Source organism: Gallinula chloropus (genome assembly GCF_964237585.1).
Source record: "Gallinula chloropus genome assembly, chromosome: 3".
NCBI lineage: Eukaryota > Metazoa > Chordata > Aves > Gruiformes > Rallidae > Gallinula > Gallinula chloropus.
In genome coordinates this window covers 47,214,611-47,240,544 of record NC_140087.1, presented here as the reverse complement: position 1 = coordinate 47,240,544, position 25,934 = coordinate 47,214,611, and the positions used below count along the sequence as shown (strand labels likewise).

Sequence of the window (25,934 nt, the reverse complement as noted above, 5' to 3'; positions counted from 1 at the left end):
CCTGGTCACAGCAACAGAAATGCCTCAGCACCCATGTTCATTCCCTTCCCTGTCACTTGGGGTTATCTTGGGGAGCCTTCTCCAAAGCAGCCTTTGTTCACTTGGCAGCAGATGGAGATCTTCAACTCATTTCATGTGGGCTGCCACACGCTGCGATCCACTGCCAGGGCGAGTCAGGTTCAAGCCAGGCAATTCAGCGTTCCAGCAAAATGAAGCTCTGCATCGTTATCAAGTATTTTAAGTGTATGAATGCATGTGAAATACATACAGATGGGGGGGGGGGGGAGAGAATATAGAGGAAGCTATAGAGCAGTAAGGGAGAAGTACAAAGGAACAAAGGGAAATAGTACTGTAAATATTGCCCCTTAATAAGGGTGCTTCAAATAAACAGTGGACCTAGCTTGCTTCTGATTTCTTGTGAGCTGCTAAAGTACGGCATTAGGTACAAACTCTCCTCTTGTCAAGCCCAAGAATTTGGACAGGATTGCTAGAGTGAGTTACTATGGAGTTAAAACCTTTTAGCTTTCATGATGAGCCCAGATTCGGAGAAGAAATAAAGGATAAAGGAAAAAAGTTGGGTTTAAGCATTCATTTAAAGATTTACCATCTGAATGCTCTGCATTCATTTCCTTGAAAGCTCATCAGTAATAACCTTATTTTCTGTGTATGCATTTCATTTGAAGCTGATCAGTTATAACTTTTTCTCTTGTTATTGGCTTCTTTCTCAAGTGTTCTGGGTTTTTTGAATTTGCATTTTGTGTGTCAGTATATTAAAATTTTGCAGTGCTGCCCATAACTAGGGTGTCTGAGCCTTTCCCACATGGAATATATTTGCATTATTGCCCCACTCCCCAACTTTCTAGATACCATAGACAGTCTGAATCTTCCCTGTTTTGACGGTGTGAGAGCTGTGCTTGGAGTGCATGCATCTTTTCTCATTCCTTTTTAAGAATCTTGGTTTTAAATTCTTGAGTTTGTACATGATAGCCAAGGATGCTATTGTCATTAGAAACCAGTTTTTATTTCAGAATACTGTCCCCTAATAGCATTGTTAAAACAGTTCCTTGTAACAACTGGCATGCTGGGCTCATGTTGCTTCTTACTCAGTATCTGTTATTGGGGATCTCTTTGTTGGTAAGAGGAATGGGAGGGAGCAGGAGAAACAAGTGCAGATGCCTCATCTCACAGAGGAACTGCCAGGCAGTTCTGTTTCCTTTTGTATGAAAAAGAACTAATAAAATCCAGAATCTCATTTAGGCCCTGACCCTGTAATGAACTCAGCAGTCACAGGGGCCCTGAGACACAGAAAAAGCTGTAGGATAGAGAGCCTTGGATTACCAGTACTGATAATTCTGGGTGCTGCAGGAAACATGCAGGCCTGATGTTATTTAAAAGGATGGTTTGCTTCATATTCACTATCAGAAAACTTTAGCTGAATAGATTTTAGGATCTTGTTAATTCCTGGATTAGCCCCATTGCAGAAAGAGAAGAAAAAAAAAAAAAAACAAACCAGAGAATTTATAACCCTCACAGTTTGGCTGGCCCTGTTCCTTTAAAGCAGCGTGACCTGATGGGATACCTGTCTGTGGTTTATAATACCTGCTGGAAGGGCTGCCTGCCTTCTGGCAAGAGTGCACTCCTGGGAATATCCTTAGCCTATGGATGTGGAACAGCAAGGTTAGGTGACAGTGCTTTTCTTCTGATGCTTATTGTCAAGTAATTGCTCTCAGAGAGTTAGCAGGGGGCTTACTGAGGTTTTGGATGCTTTCCTAGGAAATTACCTGTAGCCACTTGCTAGCAGTTACTTTATTGTGTTGCCAGGAGAGTTTCTGTTGCTGCTAAATCTGTCATGTGAAATGATGCTGGTTTTCCTCATTCTGAAAATAAAGAAAAGCTGAGCAGATTTGCTCCAGCAGAGTGGGTTAAAGAGCAGTCTATGACAAAATGGCTTTCCTTCCAGGAAGCATTGTTCTGTGAGGTAAACTTAATTGGAAAAAATGTGGTTTCCTTAAAAAAAAAGGGGGGGGGGGAGGGAACAAAACCCCCAATCTAACGAAAAAAAACCAATCAAACCAAAAACTCCATAAACCTCTGACCTTGTTTTTTTATCCTGCTTTTCTGGATTTCTGGTGTATGTTCTTAAAGTTAAGTGTCACTAAGGCTTGTGCTTAGTGTTTGCTGGTGTGTAGTTAGGTTTTGTGTACTCTTCTGAGCCCCTGCATGTGTGATGGGCAGAAAGGAAAAGGCTCTGTTCTGTTCTCTCACTGACACTGCTGAGGGGTTCTCCTTCTCTTCTGTGCTGGTAACAGTTCTGGGCCTAACAGAAAAGTCGCCAGGCTTTGGGATGATGCTTCCAAAGGTAAAGGTGAAGAGATCTGCCACCCAGACTGTGGGGAAAGGCATTTTTGCAATTTCCTAGTTGCTTTCTGGTGCTTTGGTGTCTCCTGGAGCTAGCTACCTTGGCAGATTGTACCAATAGCCTTGTAGGAGAGACAGAGCAGTGCCTAGACAACCAAAGTGACCTGGCAACTAGCAATTCTTCCTCTTTCTTTTTTTTATTATTTTCTTTTTTTAAAAAAATTCTTTGAAATATATTGCATCTATTTCCTACATAGGAAGTAGTGCTGGGGAGAACTTGAGGTGCTGCCACTGTCAGCATGTAACTTCTCTGGAGGCTGTAGAACTTAAAAATAAGTAATCTAGCAGCTTTGGGAAGCAAAAAAATAAGCATCCTATTGCTGGGATATGTTTGTTAGTGAATGTTCTGGGCTTCAGCTGTGTGGTGTGCCCTCATTACAAAATAGCTATCTTGAAAGCATGCTAATGTGAATTAATGAATATTCAAAACCAGTTTGTTTATCCTGCTTTGCCCATCACAGTTTTAAGGTATGCAGCTGCACCATGGTAGTACCCTTTGTTAAAATATAATATTATTTTAAGTTTTAGGGGGGTTAGGTGTTTTTGTTTAGCAAGGTGTTCCAAATCTGTAGAAACTGTGAACTAAGGAGAGGGGACAGAGGAGGTGCTCTAAGAGCTGGCAGCACTCTGGTGCCAGAAAGTGTGTGGCTGTTTCCTTTTTTTTATTTTCTTAATGACAACACCATAAGAGGGGGTAAAGAAAGGTGCAGTGAAGAGGCTTAGTGAAAAATTATGACAGCAGTGCGTGCTGTAGAGGGAGCTGAGCATCCAAAGAGGAGAGAGGACAAACCAGAAGATGCTTATCTGGACATTAAGTTCCTGGGGGGGAGGGTATTGGTTTTCTTGGGGGTTTCTGTTTGGGTTCAGGGTTATTTGGTTGGGTGTTTGTAAGTCAGGTTGAACAGAAAAGTTGCCTGAGGCACGAGTTGGTCTGTTGGCTGCCAGTTGTGAACTGTTCTGCTACACATCTGTCTTTCTGATCAGCTGGTTTTAGTTACATAGACTGACTGTATGTTTCTTCTGGTACATTAGCAGGAGGTACGCTGGAGCGACACTCAACTTGAAAACCCAGCTATGGTTGCCTTAATAGTGCCTTAGAGAGATTAACTGATACTCTGTTGAAATGCTTGTTTCATGCTGTCTTCTTGCAGGGAAACAGTATTTTTGGAAGGTGATTCACAATACTACCTCCTCTTTTACAGACTGACTGCTATTCAGAGGGGTTTAGTCTATCTAATTTTTCTGAGTTTGCAGTCCAACCCTAGTGAGTGTGTGTATGTAGCAGCGTAAGAGAAAATCTTGAGAAAGTGTAGGTCCCTGGTTTCCTGAATTGAGCATCTTCTTGTAAATATGTTCGTATCTACCACTTGATAAGAGTGTGGTCATTGAAGTTCTGAAGGGCTCTGAATAAAGCCAAAGTGAATCCTGGTTTTACTGTGGGAGGATGCAGCCTTTTTTCCAAGGCCAGGTTCAGAAGCAGTGTCAGGCTCTGAACTGGACAGTTTCTCAGAAACTTCTTAAGTTTGGGGTTTTTTGGGTTGGTGGGTTTTTTGGTTTGTTTTGTTGGGTGGTTTTTTTGCTTTTTTTAAGCAAGAAAAGCTACTTCTTGAAAATGGGAAAAGGGGGAATTCTGGTCTCTATGGAACCGGTGACAAAAGAGGTGATAAACATGGGTTGTCGTTGATTTGTGATGTCCCCAGTGTAGCTCTGCAGCCCTGCCTTCTGCTCGGTGGGATTGCTGAAGTTCTTCATCTAGCACAGGAAAAGCAAAATGGCATTGGGCTCTTAAAAGTTATTTGTCTGCTGACCCTTGATTGACAACCTACTTAGAGACCCAAAGGGTACCAGGACAGAAAGGGAAAAGCTACACAGAAGTGTATTAAGAGAAAGGTGCTACTGAGGAGGAACTGGGTAACCAAACCTGTACCAGAAACCTGCATTTCAGTCCCTTGAATCTGTTAGCTCTACTGGCAATCAGGCACTAACCAGCCTTAGGACACAGGGGAAGTGTAGTGTATTTCTCCAAACTCCCAACCTCTTGGCAGAGTCTTTGCAGATAGAGCTTATCTACAGAGATATATAGATGAGGGGTTCTTCTGGGCTAAGAAATCATCAAAACTGACCCTCCATCATGCAACCTCACTTGTGACAAATTAGTGCTTTAAAACTATCTGAAAATTTCTGACTGGCTCTAATAATGATTAATGAGGATTTCATGAGGAGAGATGAAAAGGGAGAAAGAAAAGGCTTGCTACACACGCTCCCTGCTATCATAAAAGGCAGCGGAGTATTTCAAGAATTATATTCTCTTTTAAAGTAATGGCGTGTTGAATGTGGAACTCTGAAGGCAATATTAATTGAGGGTAGATGGGTTAAGGACATACAGAAGAGACCAGGAGCACATTGTGATGGTCAGATATAGGGTAAAGCATGGGAAGAACAGCCAGAACAGGAGAGACAAAGCTGCAAGAGAGGAGAACGAGGAAAAGATAAATGCCTGTGTCCTCCTGCAACACCGAAATGTGTGGAAAGGGTCAAAAAAGGGTTCAAAGCCCAGGTGGGATGGGACTCCTGAAAGCCTACTCTTCTTTTTGTTGCTCCTCTTGGCAAAGAGGAGGAGAGGCATTTGGAAGAAGTGAGGGTGATAATGGGAAGAACATTAGGGGTGAGGAGAGAAATTAATTCAAGGAGCACAAACAAAAGTGAGGGAAACCAGAGTAACTGATCTGTTGAAGGGTCAAATCCCAGAAGGAGGACACCAAATGACTTTTGAGAGGGAAGGCTGGTGTGGAAAGAAAAACATTCTCTTAAGTTAGAAAGTAACACTGTTAGGAGGAAAATGTTATGGATACATAAACTGCATAGAATTGCATCTGTTATGGGTAGATGTCACTTTCCATTTAAATTGAAAGATTTTTTAAAAATTTATTTTAAGACCAAAGAAAAGACAATTTTAATGGAGTACTTGTGCTTATCAGCAATGATGTTTTGTTTTTCATATGGTCATCAATATCATACATAGCAGCTTTGCAAATTAAAGCTAAAGTGTCTTCCTCTAGCACTTTCTTGATTTAGAAGTTCACTTTCCAAACTCTCATTTTTGAGATGGCTGGTATCTGACTGTTTGATTCACAAAAGGCTGACTTGAAGGATCTACTGTCTGAATTAAAAGAGGGTACAGCAATGAGAAGGGTATTTTCCCTTATTTTTCCCCTTCTAAGGATGAAGAGGCAAACTCCTGAAACATGAGACTCAAAGGGGCAAGGGAGCTTTCAATTTTTTTTCCGAGAAACAAATGTCTAAGAAACATATATTTAAAATAAATAGCAAAAACTTACTTACTTGGGTCTTTTACACTGAGAGGTTGTCATTAGTGTTACACATATATGTGTGTATTTTATATACTTGGCCTTATAAGAAATGCTGTTCTTAACCACATCTCCTGACATTTGAAAATAACTGGGATTTCCCACTTTTATAATGATGGGTAACAACAGACTGTAGTTCAAAAGCAGAGCCCTACTACACTTGCAAACGTTTGTCTAGTAGTGTAATTGAGTGGTCAGATAGTACACTTATTACTATGGTATGAATTAATCTCCTTTAAAAATAATAAAAAAAAAGTTCAGCCTTCCAAGTGGTTTAAACTTAAAAAAAAATCTCATGTTGGTTGTGTTAAATTTCTGGGGCTGGGGGGTGTGATGTTTAATTCTTACTTTATGTGCTTGTGCCTTTCTGTGCAGTTTTGAATGCTTTAGGGCAAGTAAGTAATCTCTTGATGTGCCTCAAAGCTGTTAGCTGTTTTGTTTCTCCATGGTAACAGGAGTATAAAGCAGTATGAGCGTGTTACTGAAGTAGGCAGATATGAGATTGTTTAGGAATGGGATTACATGTGAGGACTGCAGCTCTAGGGTGATTCTGAATGAGGGCATCTTCTAATACAGAGGTGCTGTGTAGACATGCTAATTTAAGGTAAGGCTTAGGGATCCAAAACTGTCTTAAACTTTATAGATCGATAGATTCTTTTGCAGTGGGGAGAGGGATTAGCAGATGATTAGGTTGATGCTTTTCCAGAAACATGGCTCAACATGTGATGAGGCCTGAGCCAGATAACAGTCTGAACATCGGGCTCTGTCAGACTTAATGATTTATGTTCTCTTTAAAAATTTTACATTCCAAACTGAAAAAAAGAACATGGAGGTTGGACAGGCAAAGGACACTAATTTAATGCAGAGTTGTCTGTAAGCTTCAGTAAGTCAATCTGCAATATTAACTAGGTGACCCCTGTTTGTTTCTGTTCCCACCTTGGCAGAGCAGTATACATCAAGAGTACCTCAGCAGACTAGCAAAGATAGTTCTTTTGTGCATGGACAAAGTGCAGCTTGATCACATCCTGGCCTACCTCTTCCCTAGCATCAATGCACTCTTATCCTTCTCCTGCCCCATTGAGATGACTCTGACCTACTAGACAGAGATAAAATCTACGAACTTGCATTTATAGTAAGGGAAAGGTTCTGGCAACCTTTTTCTCCTCTGTATGTAATTGCATGAGGGAGCTCTTGCTGTCTCTGTTCCAAAAAGCTGTCGTGTAGTGATGGGTTGAGCTAACCTTGCCGACTGAGTCATGTTTCCTCCAAATGGATCCAGCCTGACTGAAGACAGGGCTCTGTGTGTGTGCGCGCTTAAGAGCCCTTTCCTTATGCAGTTAAAGCATGCCAACTTCTCAGTATCTCTTCCCTTCCTCTCAGTGCAGGTAAACCTATTTGTTCTGGTTCAGAGGGCCACTAGGCCTGTACCAACACAAAGCAAGTTCATGCCAAACACACCTTCCCTTCAGTAGGACTTTGGTTTGGTCTTCCAGTTGTTTGATTTGCTTCCCCCCCCCCCCCCCCCCCCCCCTCGCGAGTGAAAATTCGCTTTTTATCCAGGCTCCCTAAGGAAGCAGACTTGCAGATCAGTGCTGCCCTTCTGTTCATCTGAAACTCTCTCTGCTGTTTTGTTTCCAAGTAACTTTTGACCAAACTGGAAAAATTCAACTACTGTACAACTCGGCTGAGAGCCCCAAATTAATACTGCATAGAGGGGAAACAAAGAGGAAAAACCGGGCTGTTTTGGTTAGCAGACTGGCTCTGGACTAGTGCTTCTTGTCCAGTGGAGACCTTTGTTACTCCCAGCCTGGTTTAGTTAAAGATGAGGTCTATGCTGCAGCTGGTGAAGAAATAGTTCTATAAAATAGTTCTATTTTCATCCTTATGTAACCGTGTTAACCAGGTTTTATCTGGGTAACTATTTTGAGTACTGCTGTGCGTTTTCAAACCCTTTACGCAATAAACTGTGCGGACTAGGCCCGAGACGGGCGCCCGGGAGGGGAGGGAGCCGCTGCCCTGCCTGCGCGGCCGTGGCCTGAAAGCAGGGCCGGGCCCGGGGCGGGGGGCACTTTAGTTGGGCTGGGACCTTATTCGGGTTTAATCCACGCCAGAAAGCCGGGCGGCGGCCTTCTGGGGTGAGACGGCGACTGATTTCCAGTGCCGAGTGGATTATTTTGCCGAAGGGGTGCATCGGCGAGTGGACAACAGCGGTACGTGCGAGCGCGCTTCCTGCTGCCGCCCGCCCAACATGGCGCAGGCAGAGCTGTGAGCGCTTAAGCGGGGCGTTCCGGCAGGCAGGGGTGCTCTTTCCCCTCGCATTACGCCCTGCGGCCCGCCGGAGCGGTCGCGGCGTCCCGCGGCACCCCACGCGTGAGGGCGGCGTGGTCGGCGCGGAGCCGGCCGCGCTGAGGCGGGTATTTACGGTACGGGCGCGCGCGGGCGGCCGTTACGGTAGCGGGGCGGAGGGGGGGCGAAGGAACGAACGAACGAACGAACGGGGGGAGGGGCTACGTGCGCGGGGGCGGGGCGGGCAGTGCTGCGTGCTCGGCCCCGCGAGGCGCGTCTCCCTCGCGAGCTCGGTGAAAGGATTTGGCGCCAGGCGGGTCCGCTCTGCAGCTGCCGCAGCCGCACGAACCAGCCGCGCCACCCACCCACCGCCTCCCCGCCGGGGCCTCGACCCAAGAGCCGCCGCCGCCGTCCGCCCCAGCTCAGAGTCGCCCGCGCGCCGCCGAGGGATCGAGCCGCCGCCGCCGCCATGAGCTGCTCGCCCGTGAACGTGAAGAAGCTGAAGGTGTCGGAGCTGAAGGAGGAGCTGAAAAAGCGGCGCCTCTCCGACAAGGGCCTCAAGGCCGAGCTCATGGAGCGGCTCCAGGCCGCGCTAGACCAGGAGGAGGCCGGTGGGGGAGGCCCCGCCAGCAGCGCAGTTGAGCCTGGCAACGGCAGCATGGAGGGGGAGGCAGCCGAGAGCGGCGGGGGCGCCTCGCAGCTCCACCAAGGAGGAGGCCCCGACCAGGCCGCGGCCTCCACCGCGGAGGACGACGACGAGGAAGGGCTGGAGGCCGCCGATGGCGACGCCATGGAGCTGGGCGAGGAGAACGGCGAGCGGGCGGGGGCCGGGGGCGGCCCCATGGAAGAGGAGGCGGGCGGCGAGGAGGAGGAAGAGGAGGAGGAGGAGGATGAGAACGGAGACGACCAGGGTTTCCAAGAGGGGGAAGACGAGCTCGTCGACGAGGAGGAGGCCGCGGCCGGGGACGCCAACGGCCACGGGGAGCAGCAGCCGTCGCAGCAGCAGCAGCCCCCGCCGCTCCTCCAGCCGCGCGGCGCCGCCAAGGAAGCCCCCGGCAAAAGCGCTGGCGGCGCCTCGGGCCCCTCGGCAGCGGCGGCGGCTGCCTCCGGCCCGGCGGGCCCCGCTAAGCAGCAGCAGCAGAAGAAAGCGGAAGGTGGCGGTGGTGGCGGCCGCCCCGGGGCTCAGGCTGCCGGGGGTGAGTGTGTGCGGCGGGAAAGCGGGCGGGAAGGGGTGGGGGTAAAGGCCGTTAATCTCCCCCTCTGCCCCCACCCCGCGGGTAACGGTGGGGGAGGGGGGGCAGCGGCCGGGGGGGGGGGGGTGGGCTGTTTCCGGGGCGTTCGCAGGCGCGACGGCGGCACCTCCGCCTTGGGGGGGGCGGGGAGAGAGAGGCGGGGGGGGGGGGGGTTCCCCAGCCCCCCGCGCGGTACCGCGTGCTCCCGTCCAGCCTCCGCGGCGGGAGGAGGGGTCTGAGGGGAGAGCGAGCCGCGCGGGTTCCGTGAGGGGCCGTTGTGCGGGGTCGGTGGCGAAGGAGGGGCCGCTGTGCACGGGGAGGGGTGGCAGCGGGAAGGGAGAGAGGAGGCGCGGGGAAGGGGCCGTAGGGCCGCTGCGCGCGTGTGTGGCGGCGGCGAGGGGGGGGGGGGAAGGGGGGGTGGCAGCGGAGGGGCCGCTGGGGCGCGCTGTATTGTGCTGAGGAGCGCTCGGCGGCGTGACGTCACTTCCGCCCTGGGCGCTGCACGGGATGGCGTTGGGAAGGCCTGGTACAATGGAGGCGGGCGGGGGTGGAATCCCTTCCCTGCAGGCAGCCGGGCGGCCCCGCGCGGGGCTCCCGCCCGGGCCGCCGCGCGCGGCCTGCCGAGAGGAGGCGCAGTCGTGCGGATCGCGCCGTGTCCTTCGAGCGGCCGGGAATGTCCTGCCTGGGCGGGAGGGGGGGGTGCGGGGTGCGGGTCTGGCGCCGCCGGCGGTTGGGCTTTTTCCTTCTTTCTTTTCTCCCATTTTTTCCGGTTTTTTTTCCTTCTTTTTCCCCGCCGCTTTGAGCGGCCAGAATTTTCTGTGGGGATCTTAACTGTGAGGACGGTACCAGCCACTGCGTGGTGTACTGGCCGCTTCTGCCGCAGATCGCAGATGATATAGCCGACCAGCTTTAAGTCTTCTTCGAAAATTTGAGATGCGGGGTTTTATCTCGGTACAAAGCGCCATTATTCTTTAGGCTACTATTGCTTTTCTCTTGCTGAAGGTGGTTAGAATTTCCAAAGTTGGAGCCGTCATTTAGGAATTATTCCCAATTCAAGAGTTAATTGCGTAATTAAAGTAAGTAAATTCTTTTACAGGAGATGCTAAAACAGAACAAAAACCTGGTGAGAAGAAGAGGGGAGTGAAGAGACCACGTGAAGACCATGGCCGTGGATATTTTGAATACATTGAAGAAAATAAGTACAGCAGGTAAATAAACTTACAGTGCTGGCCACTATTTTGTGAGTAAGAGTTAAGGTACAGAAATACTAATTTTAACACTGTGAAAATACGTGTAGCTTTAATTTCTCCTGATTTTCTTTTCTTCAGGGCCAAGTCCCCTCAACCACCTGTTAAAGAAGAAGATGAACATTTTGATGACACAGTGGTTTGTCTTGATACTTGTGAGTAAATATGCTTTCCTTCACTCCAGAAAGATGGGGTGCCATGCTTTTAATCTTATTTTAATCTCAGTTTTAAACCACACTTTCTGAAATAGGCAGTGAATACATGTATTGACTTTTCCTTACCAAGTAACTTAAAAGGTCCAGAAATGGTCCTCATACCCATTTGCAGTGTATGAAGGAATGGAAGGGTATGCACAGGTCATTATATTAGCAGTAATAAGCTTGGTTTTCCCATGAAATCTGATGTAATACGATTTTTTAAAGAAATCTTACAACATTAGTCTAGCATGAAAATGATGCTGAGTTTAGATCAGCATAGGACACCCTAGAAACAGCTTGAAAAGCCAGCTATATATATATATATATAGCACATGAGCTTTTAACTTCAGAAAGTTCTAAGAGTCAGTAGTGCAGGTAGAGTTGTACAGTTTTGGGTGTGAGCTTTCTGCATAGCTTGCTGAAGCCCTATTTATGTACTGACCAGTGGGGAAGATTTTTTTTTATGTTTTCTGGTAATGTAATTTTTAAAAAACAGAGCAGCTAAGGCTTCCTGAAAGATGACCCATTCGTGCAACCTGGGAGTTTGTGGGGCACGGGGTTGGTTTGTGCAAATAAGATTCAAGTCAGTTAGTCAGAAGGCATGGAAATTTCCAAGTACCCACAAACAGGGTGGGTTTTTTGAGGTAGGTTATAAATGGTACTGCTGTTGGGATGTGCCCTGAATGGGGTAAACTTTGTATTCCTGAGGGTAAGTATAAGGACTTAGTGCAGTACTTCACTTAGTAAAGTTTTTTTAATACCTAGTATTATGTTCTCATAGGTCCAAGTGTTTTCTTCTTGAGAAATGTTTTGAAATAAAAGGAAATACTAGTTGACAGCCATGTAAATTCCTGAATATGCCCCCCCCCCCAGCATTTTTTAACTAAATCTCAAGTTTCTAGCTACAAACTTGGTGAGTAGTTGGGAGCTTCTGACTTTCCCAGTGACTGAGTAGCAGCTACACTCTGTATTATTCTTTATAGTAGAAAGTTTTGTTACTGGATGAACTGATTTAGTTTAAAGTGTCAGTAGGCTGCTTGGAGATCAGAATCAAACAGCTTTAAGACTGAATTGTGTAACAGCTTGGTGCTCTTTTCTGTACCATAATGATCCAGACTTTAAGAGGTTTAACACTCTTAAGTGCTTTTTATTACCCTTGTCTTACGAAGAAGCTGTAACTTAAATTCAAGTTAGAAGTACTAATGAGAAAACACTTGGATCACAGATGTTGTAGTTGCAACTGGGGGTAGCTGTATGCAAACAAAACAAGATGTCACGCATGAGAGTTACCAGTAACACAGGGAAGACTGCACATCAGTGTGCTTGTGCAACAGGCAGGTTTTATACCAGAGCAGAACAACTCACTGCTTGCTACTTTTGCTCCTTTCCTGTAACTGTTAAATAGGTTTGGAGTTTCTTGATGGATTCTTTGCTTTGAGGAATTCAAATGTTGTATCCTGCAGCTTGTGTTGCCATTTTGCATTGTCTTTTTGAAACCTACTAGTTTGAATTTTGTGGTGTTGCAGCTCTGAAGATGTCCATAAAACAAAAGTTCCACTTCAGTTCTTTCAGACATAGGTGAATTCATTGTGCAGATTGTATTACTTGAGTGAAGTAGGTTCTTTCTTACCATGTTGTGCATGCTTAACCTATCTGATTTTGACTTAACTGACTTTATTTTAATTGGCTTAATCTAATTGGACTTGCTACATGTCTATATTAACCAAAGACAGTGCTACTTTCAGTACTGAAACAAAAATACTTGTGTAGTATTTACTTCTCAGCAGTCCTTAGGCTTAGGCACCAAAGGGGACTTGGAAAAAAGGTATCTAGCAAACAGAGCAAAGAGCAGGCAAAGAGCAGACTGTACTGTTCCCTTTGCTCTATTGGTGGAAATACCTCGGAAGAGGCTCGAATAGATGAGATTGAATTCAGGCTTTTAAGTAGATGGAAAATAAAGGTATGTGACAGAAGTGAGGGTGGCACCTTGAAAACTGTTACTGTTAGCTAGCTTCTCCTGAGTTGTTTGGCTGAGCAGCTCTAGCCACATGTTCAGCTGCTTTCTTGAGACATGCTGAGTGCTTGCTGGCAGTTTGTTTTGAAAATCACCTTTCAAAGCTGAAATCACCTTTAATGTGTAAAATTGGACAGTTGTACTTTAGTTTGTAATGGGAGTAAACAGCGGTTTTTATGTTAACAGATAACTGTGACCTGCATTTTAAGATTTCAAGAGACCGGTTTAGTGCTTCTTCTCTTACCATGGAAAGCTTTGCTTTCCTTTGGGCTGGAGGGAGAGCCTCCTATGGAGTTTCTAAAGGCAAAGTCTGCTTTGAGATGAAGGTGAGTTAAACTTGGGGTTTATGGGAGACAGTTTTGCATGCTTAAATAGAATAAACTTTAAACTCAGCATGTTAGTTGAAACTAATTCAGGTAAACAATTTTTGGAAGGCTTTGTCTTATGAGCATATGAAGATTGATTCTTGATAAAAAGTTTGCAAAACTACTTCCTCTTTTATAAGAACTATTTATCAAAAGACAAAGTTGACATTTGCCCTGACTTCTGGTCTCAGTTTTGAACCAAGAGTTTTATTTGGCACCTCATTCATCAACACTTGAAGAATTTTGATAGTCAGTAGTCATAAGTGTGCTTGTATTTCCTGACAATTATAGAAAATTTGACTTCCTTTTGAAAAAGGGATATAAATTATCGCAGCAGCCCTTTTTTTTTCTGTTACTATTTAGTCTTTGAGTTTGACCTGTTCTAAGTAGGGATTTGGGCTAGATGACCTCCTGAGGTCTCTTACAACCTGAATAATTCTGACTCTGTGGTGCAGTCAATGTGAGTATTTAGCAGGTACTTGAACTTTAAAAGCAAGAGTTATGCTAAATGGTAAGAATGACAAAGAACAGTTTTACCTCTTGATGAAGGAATGACAGGAGGATCAAAGCTTTGGGTTTGAAGTGGTGGTTTTGGGATGTTTTTTGTAACTTAGCAATGCTAAAGGCTGCTTTGCATATAATGTGCCTGTGTATATCAATGCTTATTCTGTTCTCTTTCTCTAGTACTTTCAAATCTAACCACTACCATGAGGAGTGGGTAGTGATCTCATTCTCTTGCACTGAGTGATTTCTGTGCCTCTGGGTACCTATAACTTTGGAAGGCCAATGCAGTGAAATTGATGTCAGTATTTATTGCCCTGTTCACTTTCAAATCAGTTTCACCTCTGTCACATGACTTGTAGTTGTGGAAACTGGTAGGATACTGGTCAGTTTTTCACTTTGAAGTTTGTAAAGGCAGTTAAAAAATAGCTGGTTTCCTACCAATTCCAGTGGTTTTAGGTGTTTTATGGGATGTGGGTGTTCTGCTTTTGGGGTTTTTGGGGGGCTTTTTTGGTTTTTGTTTTTTTTTTTTTTGTTTTTTGGTTTTTTTTAATTTAGTTATGTTGTTTGGAATCTGGCACCTTGCCCAGGGAGTCTGCTTACTGTGGCTAGGGAGGAGTGTAACGTTTTCTCCAGTCAAAGTAAAGCAATTTTTTTTATCCATTACCACATTTTATTGGCAAATAATTGACTGTTAATCCCAACTTTATGACAAATTACACACTTGTTTGATTTCAATGCAGTATCTAAAAGATTAAGATTTTTGGCCACTGAGAGGGGCTGCTAAGACTGAGTGCTTTGAAGGTATATGGTACCTTGCATCTTTGCTGCCCAGTCAGGAAGTGTAACTGTTAGCAGCTGGCTTGTGATTTCTCCTACTTGAGTATGTTTTATTTTAGCAAAAGGTGATCACTCAGACTTAGCAAAGCTTTAACCAAGGCATAAAGGTTCCAGATTTTACCTTTGTGTTTCCCTCTTGTTACTCTCTAATAAATACTGCATACATTTTAATGAATAATTTAAAAATAGGTTACAGAAAAGATTCCTGTTAAACACCTGTATACAAAAGACATTGACATACATGAAGTGCGAGTTGGCTGGTCGCTGAACACAAGTGGAATGTTGCTTGGTAAGACTTGGACATTTAATTACTTATGTATAATTGTGTATATGTTTGAAGTTTTATGTCAGTTTTTCTTAAGATGGGAAAAGCTTAGTGATGGTAGTCTATGTATTCTGAAAAGTGATCATAACTTGAATCATTTGTTGGACGTGGTTCAAGAAAGTTTATTACTGGGACCAAATTAAGTGTTCAAGCCTGTAAGGTTAATGTTTGACAGATAATTCTTGCAGTGGTCAAGTGTGGGTTGTCAGGTCTTTAGGAACGTTCTCCACAATATTAAGGATTCCTCCTTTATATGTAATGTCATAAATAGGAAGAGATACTTTTGCCCTTTCTTAAGGGGTGGGGAATGGCATAGGATTTAACCAGTGAAGAAAAACTATGTAAGTACAGTATCATCCCTTTGGTTGGGGGGTAAGAATCCTTATTTCTAAAAGTAGCTAAGAAGTACAGCTTCATTAGATACATGGGAACTGATCATAATGATGTTTATAAATAATACCTGCTGCTGAGATATATCTTTGTGGGAAATGTATATGAATCAGTATGTTTGACATCAGCAGTAACTTTCTAGTTATGTATTTAAGTTCCACCTGAGTCCTTGTGTTTGACTCTTCCTGTTAGCTTGTTCCTTGCAGCTTCATCCTCAGCTGTTGCATAGGCTGAATGTCTGCTAAACTCCCTTTAAAATGGGGAGGGGTAAGTGCTACTGGAGACTAAATGCAGAAAGCCTACACGTTACAGGTATACTGGTGCATAAATAAACAGGTCTTCAGACTTCAAAAATGCTTGGTCATGGTTTTATCTGGCAGTTCAGCTTTGTCAGTGTATGTCTGGAACCACCAGCGTAAGACTCTTAAAACTGGGATGGGGAAACAGTGCTGTCAAGTGTGAGAGTATTGGTTTGAATACAAGTATGAACTGTAGCTGTTTGGGGTCATAGCTTGTTTGGGCATTGATAAAAACATTCTGAACTGCAGCTGATGTAAGTAGCTGTAAAGTGACTATTTCTAGAAGGTTAGGTAAAAATGTCTGGTTTTAATAAGCTTAAATTATTTCTTCAGGCGAAGAAGAATTTTCTTATGGGTATTCTCTAAAAGGAATAAAGACATGCAATTGTGAGACTGAAGACTTTGGTGAGAAGTTTGATGAAAATGATGTGATTGGATGCTTTGCTGTAAGTTGTCACATTTTCTTTTGAGGAAAAACATCTTGAATTTTTAGGCTGCTCTGATGTAAGCAGCAGTAAACCAAATACAGAAAAACTTGGAGCAGGACCAAGTGGTTTGACATAGGGAAGAGGTTGAAATAGCACATCCTATCAACAGTGACTGCTGTCAACATGTTAAGATTTCATACTTGCAAAGAAATGTTGTCAAAGCCTTTTTAAAAAAATCAGATCTCAAGACTTATCATTGATAGTAACTCATTTTAAGATAAAGCATTTTTAAGTAGTTCCTGTATGACGTGTTACAGAAGTTGAGTGAATATAGTCAGTGTAGTGAAATGACTAATGTAACTTTATGCAGCGAGGTGAGTAATTTTATCCAAACTAACGCTTTGTCTGAACACCAGAATTTTGATGGTGACGAAGTGGAGCTCTCATACTCCAAGAACGGCCAGGAGCTTGGTGTTGCCTTCAAAATAAGTAAGGAAGTTCTTGATGGGCGGCCACTCTTCCCACATGTTCTCTGCCATAACTGTGCAGTTGAATTCAACTTTGGTCAGAAGGAAGAACCTTACTTTCCTGTACCTGAAGAGTATACCTTCATCCAGAAGGTTCCGCTGGACGATAGGGTCCGAGGACCAAAGGGACCTGAGCAAAAGAAAGATTGTGAAGTAAGTTTCTTGTTGACAATGTCAGAGTTGTTCAGATAGATATGAAGTGGTGGAGTTTAAGCACGCTGTTATAGAACTCTCACCTTTTTGTCTTCGTATCCCATGACTCTTCACCATCCCTCACCCCCAACACCCCCCACTCAGTTTCCATTAGGCTTACTGGTCTAAGTGCATATTAGAGAAAGTCTTTGAACTAGTGTCTCAAGTATAGAACCTGTCGTCATAGGTGGTGATGATGATTGGCTTGCCTGGAGCTGGCAAGACTACATGGGTTACCAAACATGCAGCAGCAAATCCTGGAAAGTACAACATTCTTGGGACAAACACCATTATGGACAAAATGATGGTAAGTGATAGTAATGACACTTTATTTCTTAATCTGTTAGTCGCTTGCTGTAAACCCAAGGGCTTTGGGTGCCGTGGGGTTCTTTGATACAAAAGAAATGTAAGAAATTGGCTGCTGATTAACTGGCAACCATTAAACATTTTTACATTGCTGAGCTGCTGCTCGTATATGGCACAGCAGGATCCTGAAGCTTTTTGTGGTACAATAGAAGCAATAGCCAACTGCTGTTGACTGTTTAAATCTTTCCATTTCTTTGTGTGTCGATGTCCTTGGAACAGAACATTGAGCTTTGAGTTAATGGGATGAACATACCTTGGATTCAGCTGTATCAATTTGCCTGGTTTCTTTGTGCATAAAGCTCTGTGCCTTAGGAAAACGTTGGGAATTTCAGCTACGAGTTTGTGGCTGTGGCCTTGAATTGAACAGTCCTTGAAGTGAGGTGAAAAGCATTTGCCAGCAGAGTCAAACGTGTACAGGGCCTACGTTAACTCTGGGAAATCTCTCCGCAGGTTGCAGGTTTTAAGCGGCAGATGGCGGACACTGGGAAGCTTAACACACTGTTGCAGAGAGCTCCACAGTGTCTTGGAAAGTTCATTGAGATCGCAGCTCGTAAGAAGCGGAATTTCATTTTGGATCAGGTAGAAGCTTCAGTGAAAAACGGTTAAGGAAATTTGTTATAGGCTATAGCAGAGTAATTAAGTGGGGTTAAAGTTACATTGTAATAGCTGTTTTGTTTTCTGACATAGTACTGGTTCAGGGGACACAAAATTGAGATACTGCTACGAATGCTTGTCTGAACTTCTCTGGATGTATGGGATGTGGGAGGAATAGTGTTGTAACACGTGGATATGAACTCGTAACTTTGCGTTATGCAGCATCTTTATGTCCAGTTATTTGTAAACTTCATTGCAAGCTCTTGTAGAGGTGAAGTCTATACACCATAAGTTGACTTCCTTAACTCTTACAATGACAGCTACGTGTAGTAAGTTACTGCATTTTTTTCAGACAAATGTGTCTGCAGCTGCGCAGAGGAGAAAAATGTGCCTGTTTGCAGGCTTCCAGCGCAAAGCAGTTGTTGTTTGCCCAAAAGATGAAGACTACAAGCAAAGAACACAAAAGAAGGCAGAGGTGGAGGGAAAAGATCTTCCAGAGCATGCAGTTCTCAAAATGAAAGGCATGGAACATAATCCTATACTGTGTTTTAGGATGCTGACTATCTGTTTAAAGGATTAAGTAAACGTGAAGTCTAAAACATCACTTTATCTTAAACAGTTGTACTTTAAACAAAACTGGAAGACTATTGTAACTTGTAGGACAACACTATATTGTGTTCCCTCTGCTGCAGTCCTTAACACTACTCAGTTATGCTGATATGCTTCATGCAGATGCACAAAGCTGTCTTGGCATAAAGTGCCCTATATAAGTGACATATTTGGCAGAAACTGGTATTCTGAGTGGAGGCTTATAAAAGAAAAAAAAAAGATATAGGCAGAATGCTTTCAAGGTTTGGAACAGTACTGGCAACTCCATGAAGACCTCTTTATTTCTTTTGTCACTGTTATATTTCTTAAGTGCTAAAATTCTGTAATTCTGTCCCAATGCTGAGGGAATGCGGGGGTGGGAGGAGGAGTGGTGGGAGAAAGGTGGCTAAATTACAGCTTGGATTGTAGCAGAATGTAGATGCTGAATACTCAGTGTTTTTGCAATTATAGGGAACTTCACACTGCCAGAGGTAGCAGAATGTTTTGATGAAATAATCTATGTAGAGTTGCAAAAAGAAGAAGCTCAGAAGCTTTTGGAACAATATAAAGAAGAAAGTAAGAAATCTCTTCCGCCCGAAAAGAAACAGAACACAGGCTCAAAGAAGAACAAGAAGAGCAATAAAAATCAGTTTAATAGGGGTCAGAGAGGACGTGGCGGATTCAACATGCGGGGCAACTTCAGGGGAGGAGGTGAGCCTAGAAATAAGCCTGTCAATTTTAGAGGTTTCTGCATCTGAGAGGGGAAGAAAAAGCATGTAGTATTTGCATGGCAGTTGTCATGAGCAGGAACCTTGATTTCAGCTTCCATTAAGTGTGTAATGTAGGAGTGCAAAGTTAACGGTCCAACTTCTGAGAGTTGCCAGAATTCTGGGCTAAGCTGTTCATGTGGTTTGAGGCACAGCTTTGAGTTTTACCTTGGGTTTGGCACTGGCTCGTACATCAGGCTGTACTGGGGGGGACGGGGGACAAGTGCATGGTTAAATTAACCATTTTTTGCTATCATGACAATCTTTGCATTGACAATTTGCACTGAATTTGGATGTGTTACTGCCATCTTTACTTTGAACAATGATTTTCATGCAAGAAATCCTTTGGGCTGGACAGAGTTGATTGAAGTAACTTTCTCCCTGCAGTCCCTGGCAATCGTGGTGGATACAACAGGAGGGGAGGCAACATGCCTCAGAGAGGTGGTGGAGGTGGCGGTGGTGGTGGTGGCAGCAGCGGAGCGATTGGCTACCCGTATCCTCGTGGCCCTGTCTTTCCAAGCAGAGGTGGCTACTCAAACAGAGGAAACTATAACAGAGGTGGAATGCCCAACAGGGGAAACTACAACCAGGTGATGCTTTGGGGGGCAGATTTATTGGTTAAAGTGCAGTACTCAGGGTAGCTGTGAATAGCCACGGACCTGGTTGTGGTACTATGCTAGTCCCACGCTAATGGGGATGGCCTTCTAGTGCTGTGTGTGCCCAGAGCTCTGGGCCATATGTTGGAAGTTCTGATGCTGATGAGGGGTTCATGCTAAGGCTGTGCTTCAGTCCTCTTGGAGATAATGATGTTCAGGGGGTATGTGAAGGCTTGTTTGTGTTTGACTGAATTCTGTTTAAGTTTTCTTCTTTCTTCCAAGTAGTAGTAACCATTGTTTGGGTCAAGGTGTATCTTTACCAGGCATGTAGGGAACATTCTGGAAATAGCTCTGGAGAGAATCTTTTCTTTTGGTGTCTGGTGTCAAATTTTGCTGGTAAAGACATACTAGCCAAGTAATTTTGAAAACATAATTTGGATTGCTGAGGAGCCAGCAGATGGAGCCCAAGCTAATAAACACAGCTCAGGTTTGTCTCGGGCTGACAAAGAGGGGAAATGTAGTGTTTTCTCTATGAGCATCAGTGCCCCCTGACTGTACCCTAACTTTCATTGGAAGTTTTGTGGACTAGCTCTTCTATTTTCAGTTGTATGACCCATATCCTTTTGTCTGATCAGATAACGCATCCTTGTAGCAACTACAGCCTTTCCTAACTAAAAATAGGCAAGCTCTTGTATTTTTAGTTGTCCTGGTGCACTTTAGCAGCTGGAAATAGGGTGAGTCAAAACTGGATTAGCCCGCTTTCCAGACCACTGCCAACAGCAGTTGGAGCTGGCTTAGTCATTCTCAGGTTCTTGCCCCACGTTTAAGAAGCAGTTGCTTTTGGGGGGGAGGGAGGCTTTTGCTAGTCTGGTGTATTTCAGGGAGGCTTTTTGTTTGGGGTTTTCTGGTGTTTGGTTTTATCTTTGGTTGGTTTTGTTTGATTATTGTTTTTAACATAAGCCTGGTACCTTGTAGTTGAAAGATTCTACATGGTATGTGATGCTTTGGGGATAATAGATATGTGTAAGTACCCTACTGAAAAATCCATGTCTGTGAAGTAGTTAAAACCTGTCATCCTCTTGCAGAACTTCAGAGGAAGGGGAAATAATCGTGGCTACAAAAACCAATCTCAGGGCTACAACCAGTGGCAGCAGGGTGTAAGTAGTAATAACTTTACCTTTCCACTGATGGTGAACTTGAATGTTTCAAAACGCTGCCTGAAATAATTAAGATATGTAATCGGAACCAGAGAGCAAAATGTTTAGTGCTCTTAATAGCACTATAAATAGCTTTCTGTGCAGAGCCTACTCTGGCTCCTTGGTCTTGATATATCAAGTATCAGCTGTGGCTTACCAGTCTTACTGGTGTGTAGTGTTTGGCTGTGCGGCGCTCCTGTGAAGCAAGCTCAGCTGCCTTTGGTTGTTAAGGAGCTTGCTGCTCTTGGAGAGGACTTTAATCTCCTCAACCTGCAGGTTAAATGCTGTTTTTCTGTAAGAAACATGATGTTACATGATTACAGGTCACAATTAACTATATATCCATCTCTTGCAGCAATTCTGGGGTCAGAAGCCATGGAGTCAGCATTATCACCAAGGATATTATTGAATACCCAAATAAATGAACTGATACATATTTCTCCAAAACCTTCACAAGAAGTCGACTGTTTTCTTTAGTAGGCTAACTTTTTAAACATTCCACAAGAGGAAGTGCCTGCGGGTTCCTTTTTTAGAAGCTTTGTGGGTTGATTTTTTTCTTTTCTTTTTTTGTACATTTTTAATTGCAGTTTTAAAGTGATTCGTAAGAGAACCTCAGCATTGTGCACGATAAGAGAATGTGTCAGTATTTCAGGGTTCTACATTTTATCTGTAAAATGTGACTTTTTTTTTACCACAACAAAAGTAAAACGTTGCTTTGTACCTGGTGTCTTTTTATTAAAGAATTTTCTCCTTTTTCCCCCCATCCCCCGATTTCTAAGAAACAGTCGTGAGTCATGTCACAATATGATAGATGTTCGCAACCAGATGGGCACGGGGGCTCCGAAGCAGCCCCCGTGAGATCATGTAAAGCTCCCTATTACACTCCATCCTCCCTACGAAGCTTCTGGGTGGGGAGGGGAGGAGGGGGACGTTAAAAGTTTCTGGCAATAACTGGGACTTCTTTGTAACACTTGGAACTCAATAAAATGTTTGGGGGCAAAGAGGAAACCTGGGGCTGAATAGGGAAGGTGGAGTGTATGCAGAAGCTCTTAAAGTTTTAATACTCGGTTGCATTACTTGTGGAGGCTCAAACTTGTGAAGGTACAACACCATAATTTCTTTTCCATTTGTTCTGCATTTTGATTCTGAAGAGAAGCTGGCTTTGCCCATTTCTTATTAAACAAAAACTTGTTGTAAATCCAGTTGTCTAATGGGATCTATATGAAGTTAGCTGTGTGTCTGTATAACTCTTTCCCCACAAAATACTGTATACCTAGTGTGCTTGTAGTAGTTACTCCACCATTTTGTAAGCTAATGAAACTGTGAGTCACCCATTTTATATCTAATTTTTAATCATGTCAATTCTCAAATGGGTGTATCTCCTTAGCCTGCTGATTCCTTTTCTCTTTAAAGAAAGTGGGTGGAGAAATTTAACTCTAGACGTTTGTTTGCAATAAAATAAATTCATTTTACTCTTGTTTTGGGATTGTCGCCATCAAGGTCTAAAATCCCTTTAAGGCTATAAAGAGGAAGAGAACGTCTGAAAGCCATGATGTTGGACAGTTTGCAACTCTTATTCTGTACATGCTGAAATGATTGTGTTGCCTTGAAAGATCTCCTCTGGTGGTTGCTCTGTTAAGAACAGATCTATCACGTGTGTAATCTCACAGTTTAACGTGGTTCTATGTATAGGGCAAAAGCCTTGAGCTGCACTTGCATCGTGTGAACCCACTGGACCTATTTATTGTAAAATAGCCATTAGGGAAGGAACCGGGCAGGGACCAGGACAAGGAGGGTTGGCACGCAGAAGGAATCCTAGAGTTGAACAAACAGCTTCTCTTTGGTTTAACCGCTATTTTGTTCTGATTACTCGCTTTTGTAAAGTAGTAGTGGCACTGTTAGCTGATAATGCCCTTGCATTTGGATGCCGTAGGACAGGGGAGAGACCTGGCCGTCGTCTGTGGGCCGCATGGGGTATGTGTGAAAGCACATGTCCCTGCCAGCCCTGGGATTTGCCCCCTGCCTCCCTGGGGGTGGCGCAGATGGCAGAGGCTCACCAGCAGCCTGGACCTAGAGTTGGCGTAGAGTGCTTGAACCTTTCCTCCAATGTTAGTCGATTTTCTAATAGTCTTCAGAAGTAAAGATAAAGTTGTGTTGCTCTTCTAGCCTTTATAGCAGATGACATTGCATATTGACATTAAACATTAACGGCACCACCTCCTTGTTAATACTGCTTTAAGTCATCCCTTTACTTTGAATGAGAAAATGTAAATTGTCTTTAAAGAACACTTTATGAACAAGAAATGTGGGGAATCTCAACCCCAGTCTGTTTTGCTGAAATGGAATTTTCTTTAGACTTGCGAAAACAGTTTAGTGTAATTAAAGTCCATCTCCCTTCTACCCTCCTCACAGGAACTAACACTTTGTATGGAGTGCTGATCCTTTGCTTATTTTGGTACTCTATAAAATTATATAGTCTTAAATATAAGAGCCTACACTTACTATGTGGTCGTAAAGCTTGTATTTTAATTCAAAAGTCTGGGATGTCTTGTTTTAAGTTCTTCAATGTATGGTGTTAAAAAGCCACACATAAGAGGAAATTCTCCTGCCTTAAAGGAGTATCTGTCTACCACGATGCTCCTATCTGGGAAAAGCTGTTGTAAGTTCAGCAGTAAGCTTAGCTGCCTGTGCTCTGCAGTACAGTTTTCAGAAATACTTCCCCCTGCACCCTGCTGAGGTGCGTGTAGGTCAGAAAGGGGCTGTAGGAGAGTCAGTTCTGCCGGCTCTGCTGGAGCAAAGCCGAGACCAGCACTGGTGGGAGGCTGCACCTTCAGCCTGTGCCCACCTGCGAAGCAGAGATGCTCCCTCAGGTTATCTCAGTGCCCATGATTCCTACAGGAGGGATTTATTTTGCCACGTGAAGATGGCTTGTGTGGAAAAGCCATGACCCAGAAAACGGTTACTAGTGAAAGGCTTTGAATTTGCAGTTTGTGCTTAAAAGCAGCATGAGAGAGGGGAGCTGTGGCTACGGCACGGGAAAGCACAGCTGCAGAGTATTGCCAAGAGGGCTGAGCCAGCTGTAGGATTGAGTAACTCCTCCAGGCTCACAAAGCTGTGTTCACGTGAGGAACAGTTCCTGTGTTGGAGCAGCCACGTGGACAGCAGTGGTGCTGCAACACTGGGCTTTGGGTTCACATTTGGGGTTTTTTTTCCTCACAGAGAGCAAGCTGGGTTTGGCTTTTCTGAAGTGAGGGTTTTTCTAGTGGAGCCCAAACCCAGAGAGCCTTGGCCCTGGCGAGGTAGCGGTAGGACTGTGGTGTGTGGGGTCTGCGCCGCCACTGGCGGGAGCAGCAGCAGCAGCAGGGTAGCTGCTGGTGAACTCTCCTTGCAGCCCCGTCTGCTGAAGCTGCTGACATCTCTCACCTCTAGAGACTGTAGCCAGCCTGCGCTGCAGACTGAAGAAGGGCAGGTCTGTGCTGCGTGCCGCAGAGGAAGTTCCCGTTTGAAAACAAATACTCGGGTTGTGTCCCTGCCTGTGCTGGTAACAGGCGCTAGGGCACACGCACTGACTTGACATAGTATTGAGAAGGGGCTGTCCCGGGAGCTGAGAGTCAAGGGACTTCATAAACAGCCTGTGGGCTGCTGGGGCTGGCAGTTGTTCCGGGTGCCTTAGGGGAGCCCCGACCCCAAACCTGGCTCTGCTGCCAAGTGCTGGCCCTTGTAGCCTGCTGCACTGCTCCCACGCTGCACAGGGAGTGCTTGGCAGCGCTACGGTGTGTGTGTAGTGGCTCAGTGAACTCAAGTTCCTTTCTGCACCTATCCCAGAACAGTTCTTGATCAGCAAAGGCATTTTTAGAAATTCTAGCTGATTTTTCTGAAGGGAATGAGCCCCACGTTCTGGCAATGCCAGGTCAGTCCCTGCTACTTGCAGTGAAACAATTTCTTCTTTGTAGTGTCACTAGTTTGGGTTGTTTTTTTTTTTTTAAATCTCTGCCAACACCTGACCATGTGTTTTTAATAGAACTAGGCGATGAAGTCATCTTTTACCATTCAGAGGCTTCCTTGTTCGTGACCTTTTGGAAAACCAAACCAGTACTTTCTGAAAGTGTGACCTCAGACTAAGCCACGAGGAATCAAGCTGAGTTACAGGGAGAGGTGAGGTGCTTTAATCTGCTAGGGGTTGGGCTCTCCCGAGCTAGGAAGCGTGTGTATACTGTAGCTGTGAGCTAGTGCAGTAGGAACAAGTGTGGCTGGAGCCACCTCAGCCTGAAGTGCTGCAGAGGATGGGGAGAGGTCCAGGATGTCTGAAAAAGCCGCCGAGGAGAAAGCGGAAATGTGCAAGAGCAGCTGTGTGACTCCGGTGTTAGCAAAGCAGCTGGGGTGAAGCTAGAGCCGCGCCTCTCTCATGCATGGCTCACCTCGCCCTACACAAAGCCACCCCGTGTAGGTGGAGAGGGCGAGGAGGCCTCTCTCTTTAATAGCAGCTTAGCAATTCATTTTGTGCAGCTTTCCTCCGCCGAGGCACAAGCTGTCCCTTCCAAAGCAGCAGGCCTCTCCAGAGCCAGCCATTGCAGGGAAGCAGCCAAAACCAGGACTTGGCCAGTGATTAGTCTGGATGTGACTCCTGCCTCAGTCTGACTTCCTGCCAGTACTGGGAGCGGCAGGAAGACTCGGCGATGAATCAACTGCTGGGTAAACTCAGCCGTAGCTTTAAAGAGATGCTAAGTGTGTAACAGGTCCCCAGAATCAAGAGGGGAAAAACAAAGGCAGATGTAAAAATCCTGCCATGTCATTACTCATGTGCATGACGATACGTGAGTGTTACTTGAGAGCAAATCTTTTGTTCTCTCTTCTGGTTTAGTGCACAATCTCTGACCTGCAAAGTAATTTTGGTCCTAAAAGTTACCGAAATGGAAACTATGGGTAAGACAGCTCAGGCAATTTCCTCCCCCAAGCTTTATCATGCTCAGAAAAACCTTACCACTTGGTAGCTCAGGGCACATGCAATTTACACTCAATAATGATTCAGGGCCCTGCTGCCTGGTCAGTGTGCAGGCACTGAAAGGGTACTGGGTCTGCTCACTTAGCTGGGGTCAGAGGGCTCTTGCTAGGACACCTCTGATAACTAATGCAAGAATGCATTCTCTGGTCGGAGTGTCGTCTGCGGTCTCTGCTGAACTTTCAGCTTTGTGGGGCTG

At 44.8% G+C, this 25,934-nt stretch overlaps 1 protein-coding gene across 1 annotated transcript; it reads left to right on the top strand.

Moving 5' to 3' along the window:
* Positions 1-8,391: 8,391 nt before the first annotated feature.
* Positions 8,392-21,493, top strand: HNRNPU (heterogeneous nuclear ribonucleoprotein U). Its single transcript, XM_084262374.1, has 14 exons — positions 8,392-9,268; positions 10,401-10,512; positions 10,633-10,706; positions 12,949-13,088; positions 14,658-14,757; positions 15,816-15,928; positions 16,327-16,590; positions 16,817-16,936; positions 17,446-17,574; positions 17,942-18,110; positions 18,649-18,888; positions 19,332-19,534; positions 20,626-20,697; positions 21,092-21,493. Exons 1-14 carry the CDS (start codon positions 8,542-8,544, stop codon positions 21,143-21,145), a joined length of 2,517 nt encoding a protein of 838 aa, XP_084118500.1. The 5' UTR covers positions 8,392-8,541; the 3' UTR covers positions 21,146-21,493.
* The last annotated feature ends 4,441 nt before the right edge of the window (positions 21,494-25,934 follow it).

Coding starts and splice junctions, on each gene's coding strand:
- HNRNPU (XM_084262374.1), top strand. CDS start 8,542: ATGAGCTGCTCGCCCGTGAACGTGAAGAAGCTGAAGGTGTCGGAGCTG. Junction 10,513..10,632: donor GAAGAAAATAAGTACAGCAG/GTAAATAAACTT, acceptor TCTTTTCTTCAG/GGCCAAGTCCCCTCAACCAC. Junction 14,758..15,815: donor CACAAGTGGAATGTTGCTTG/GTAAGACTTGGA, acceptor TTATTTCTTCAG/GCGAAGAAGAATTTTCTTAT.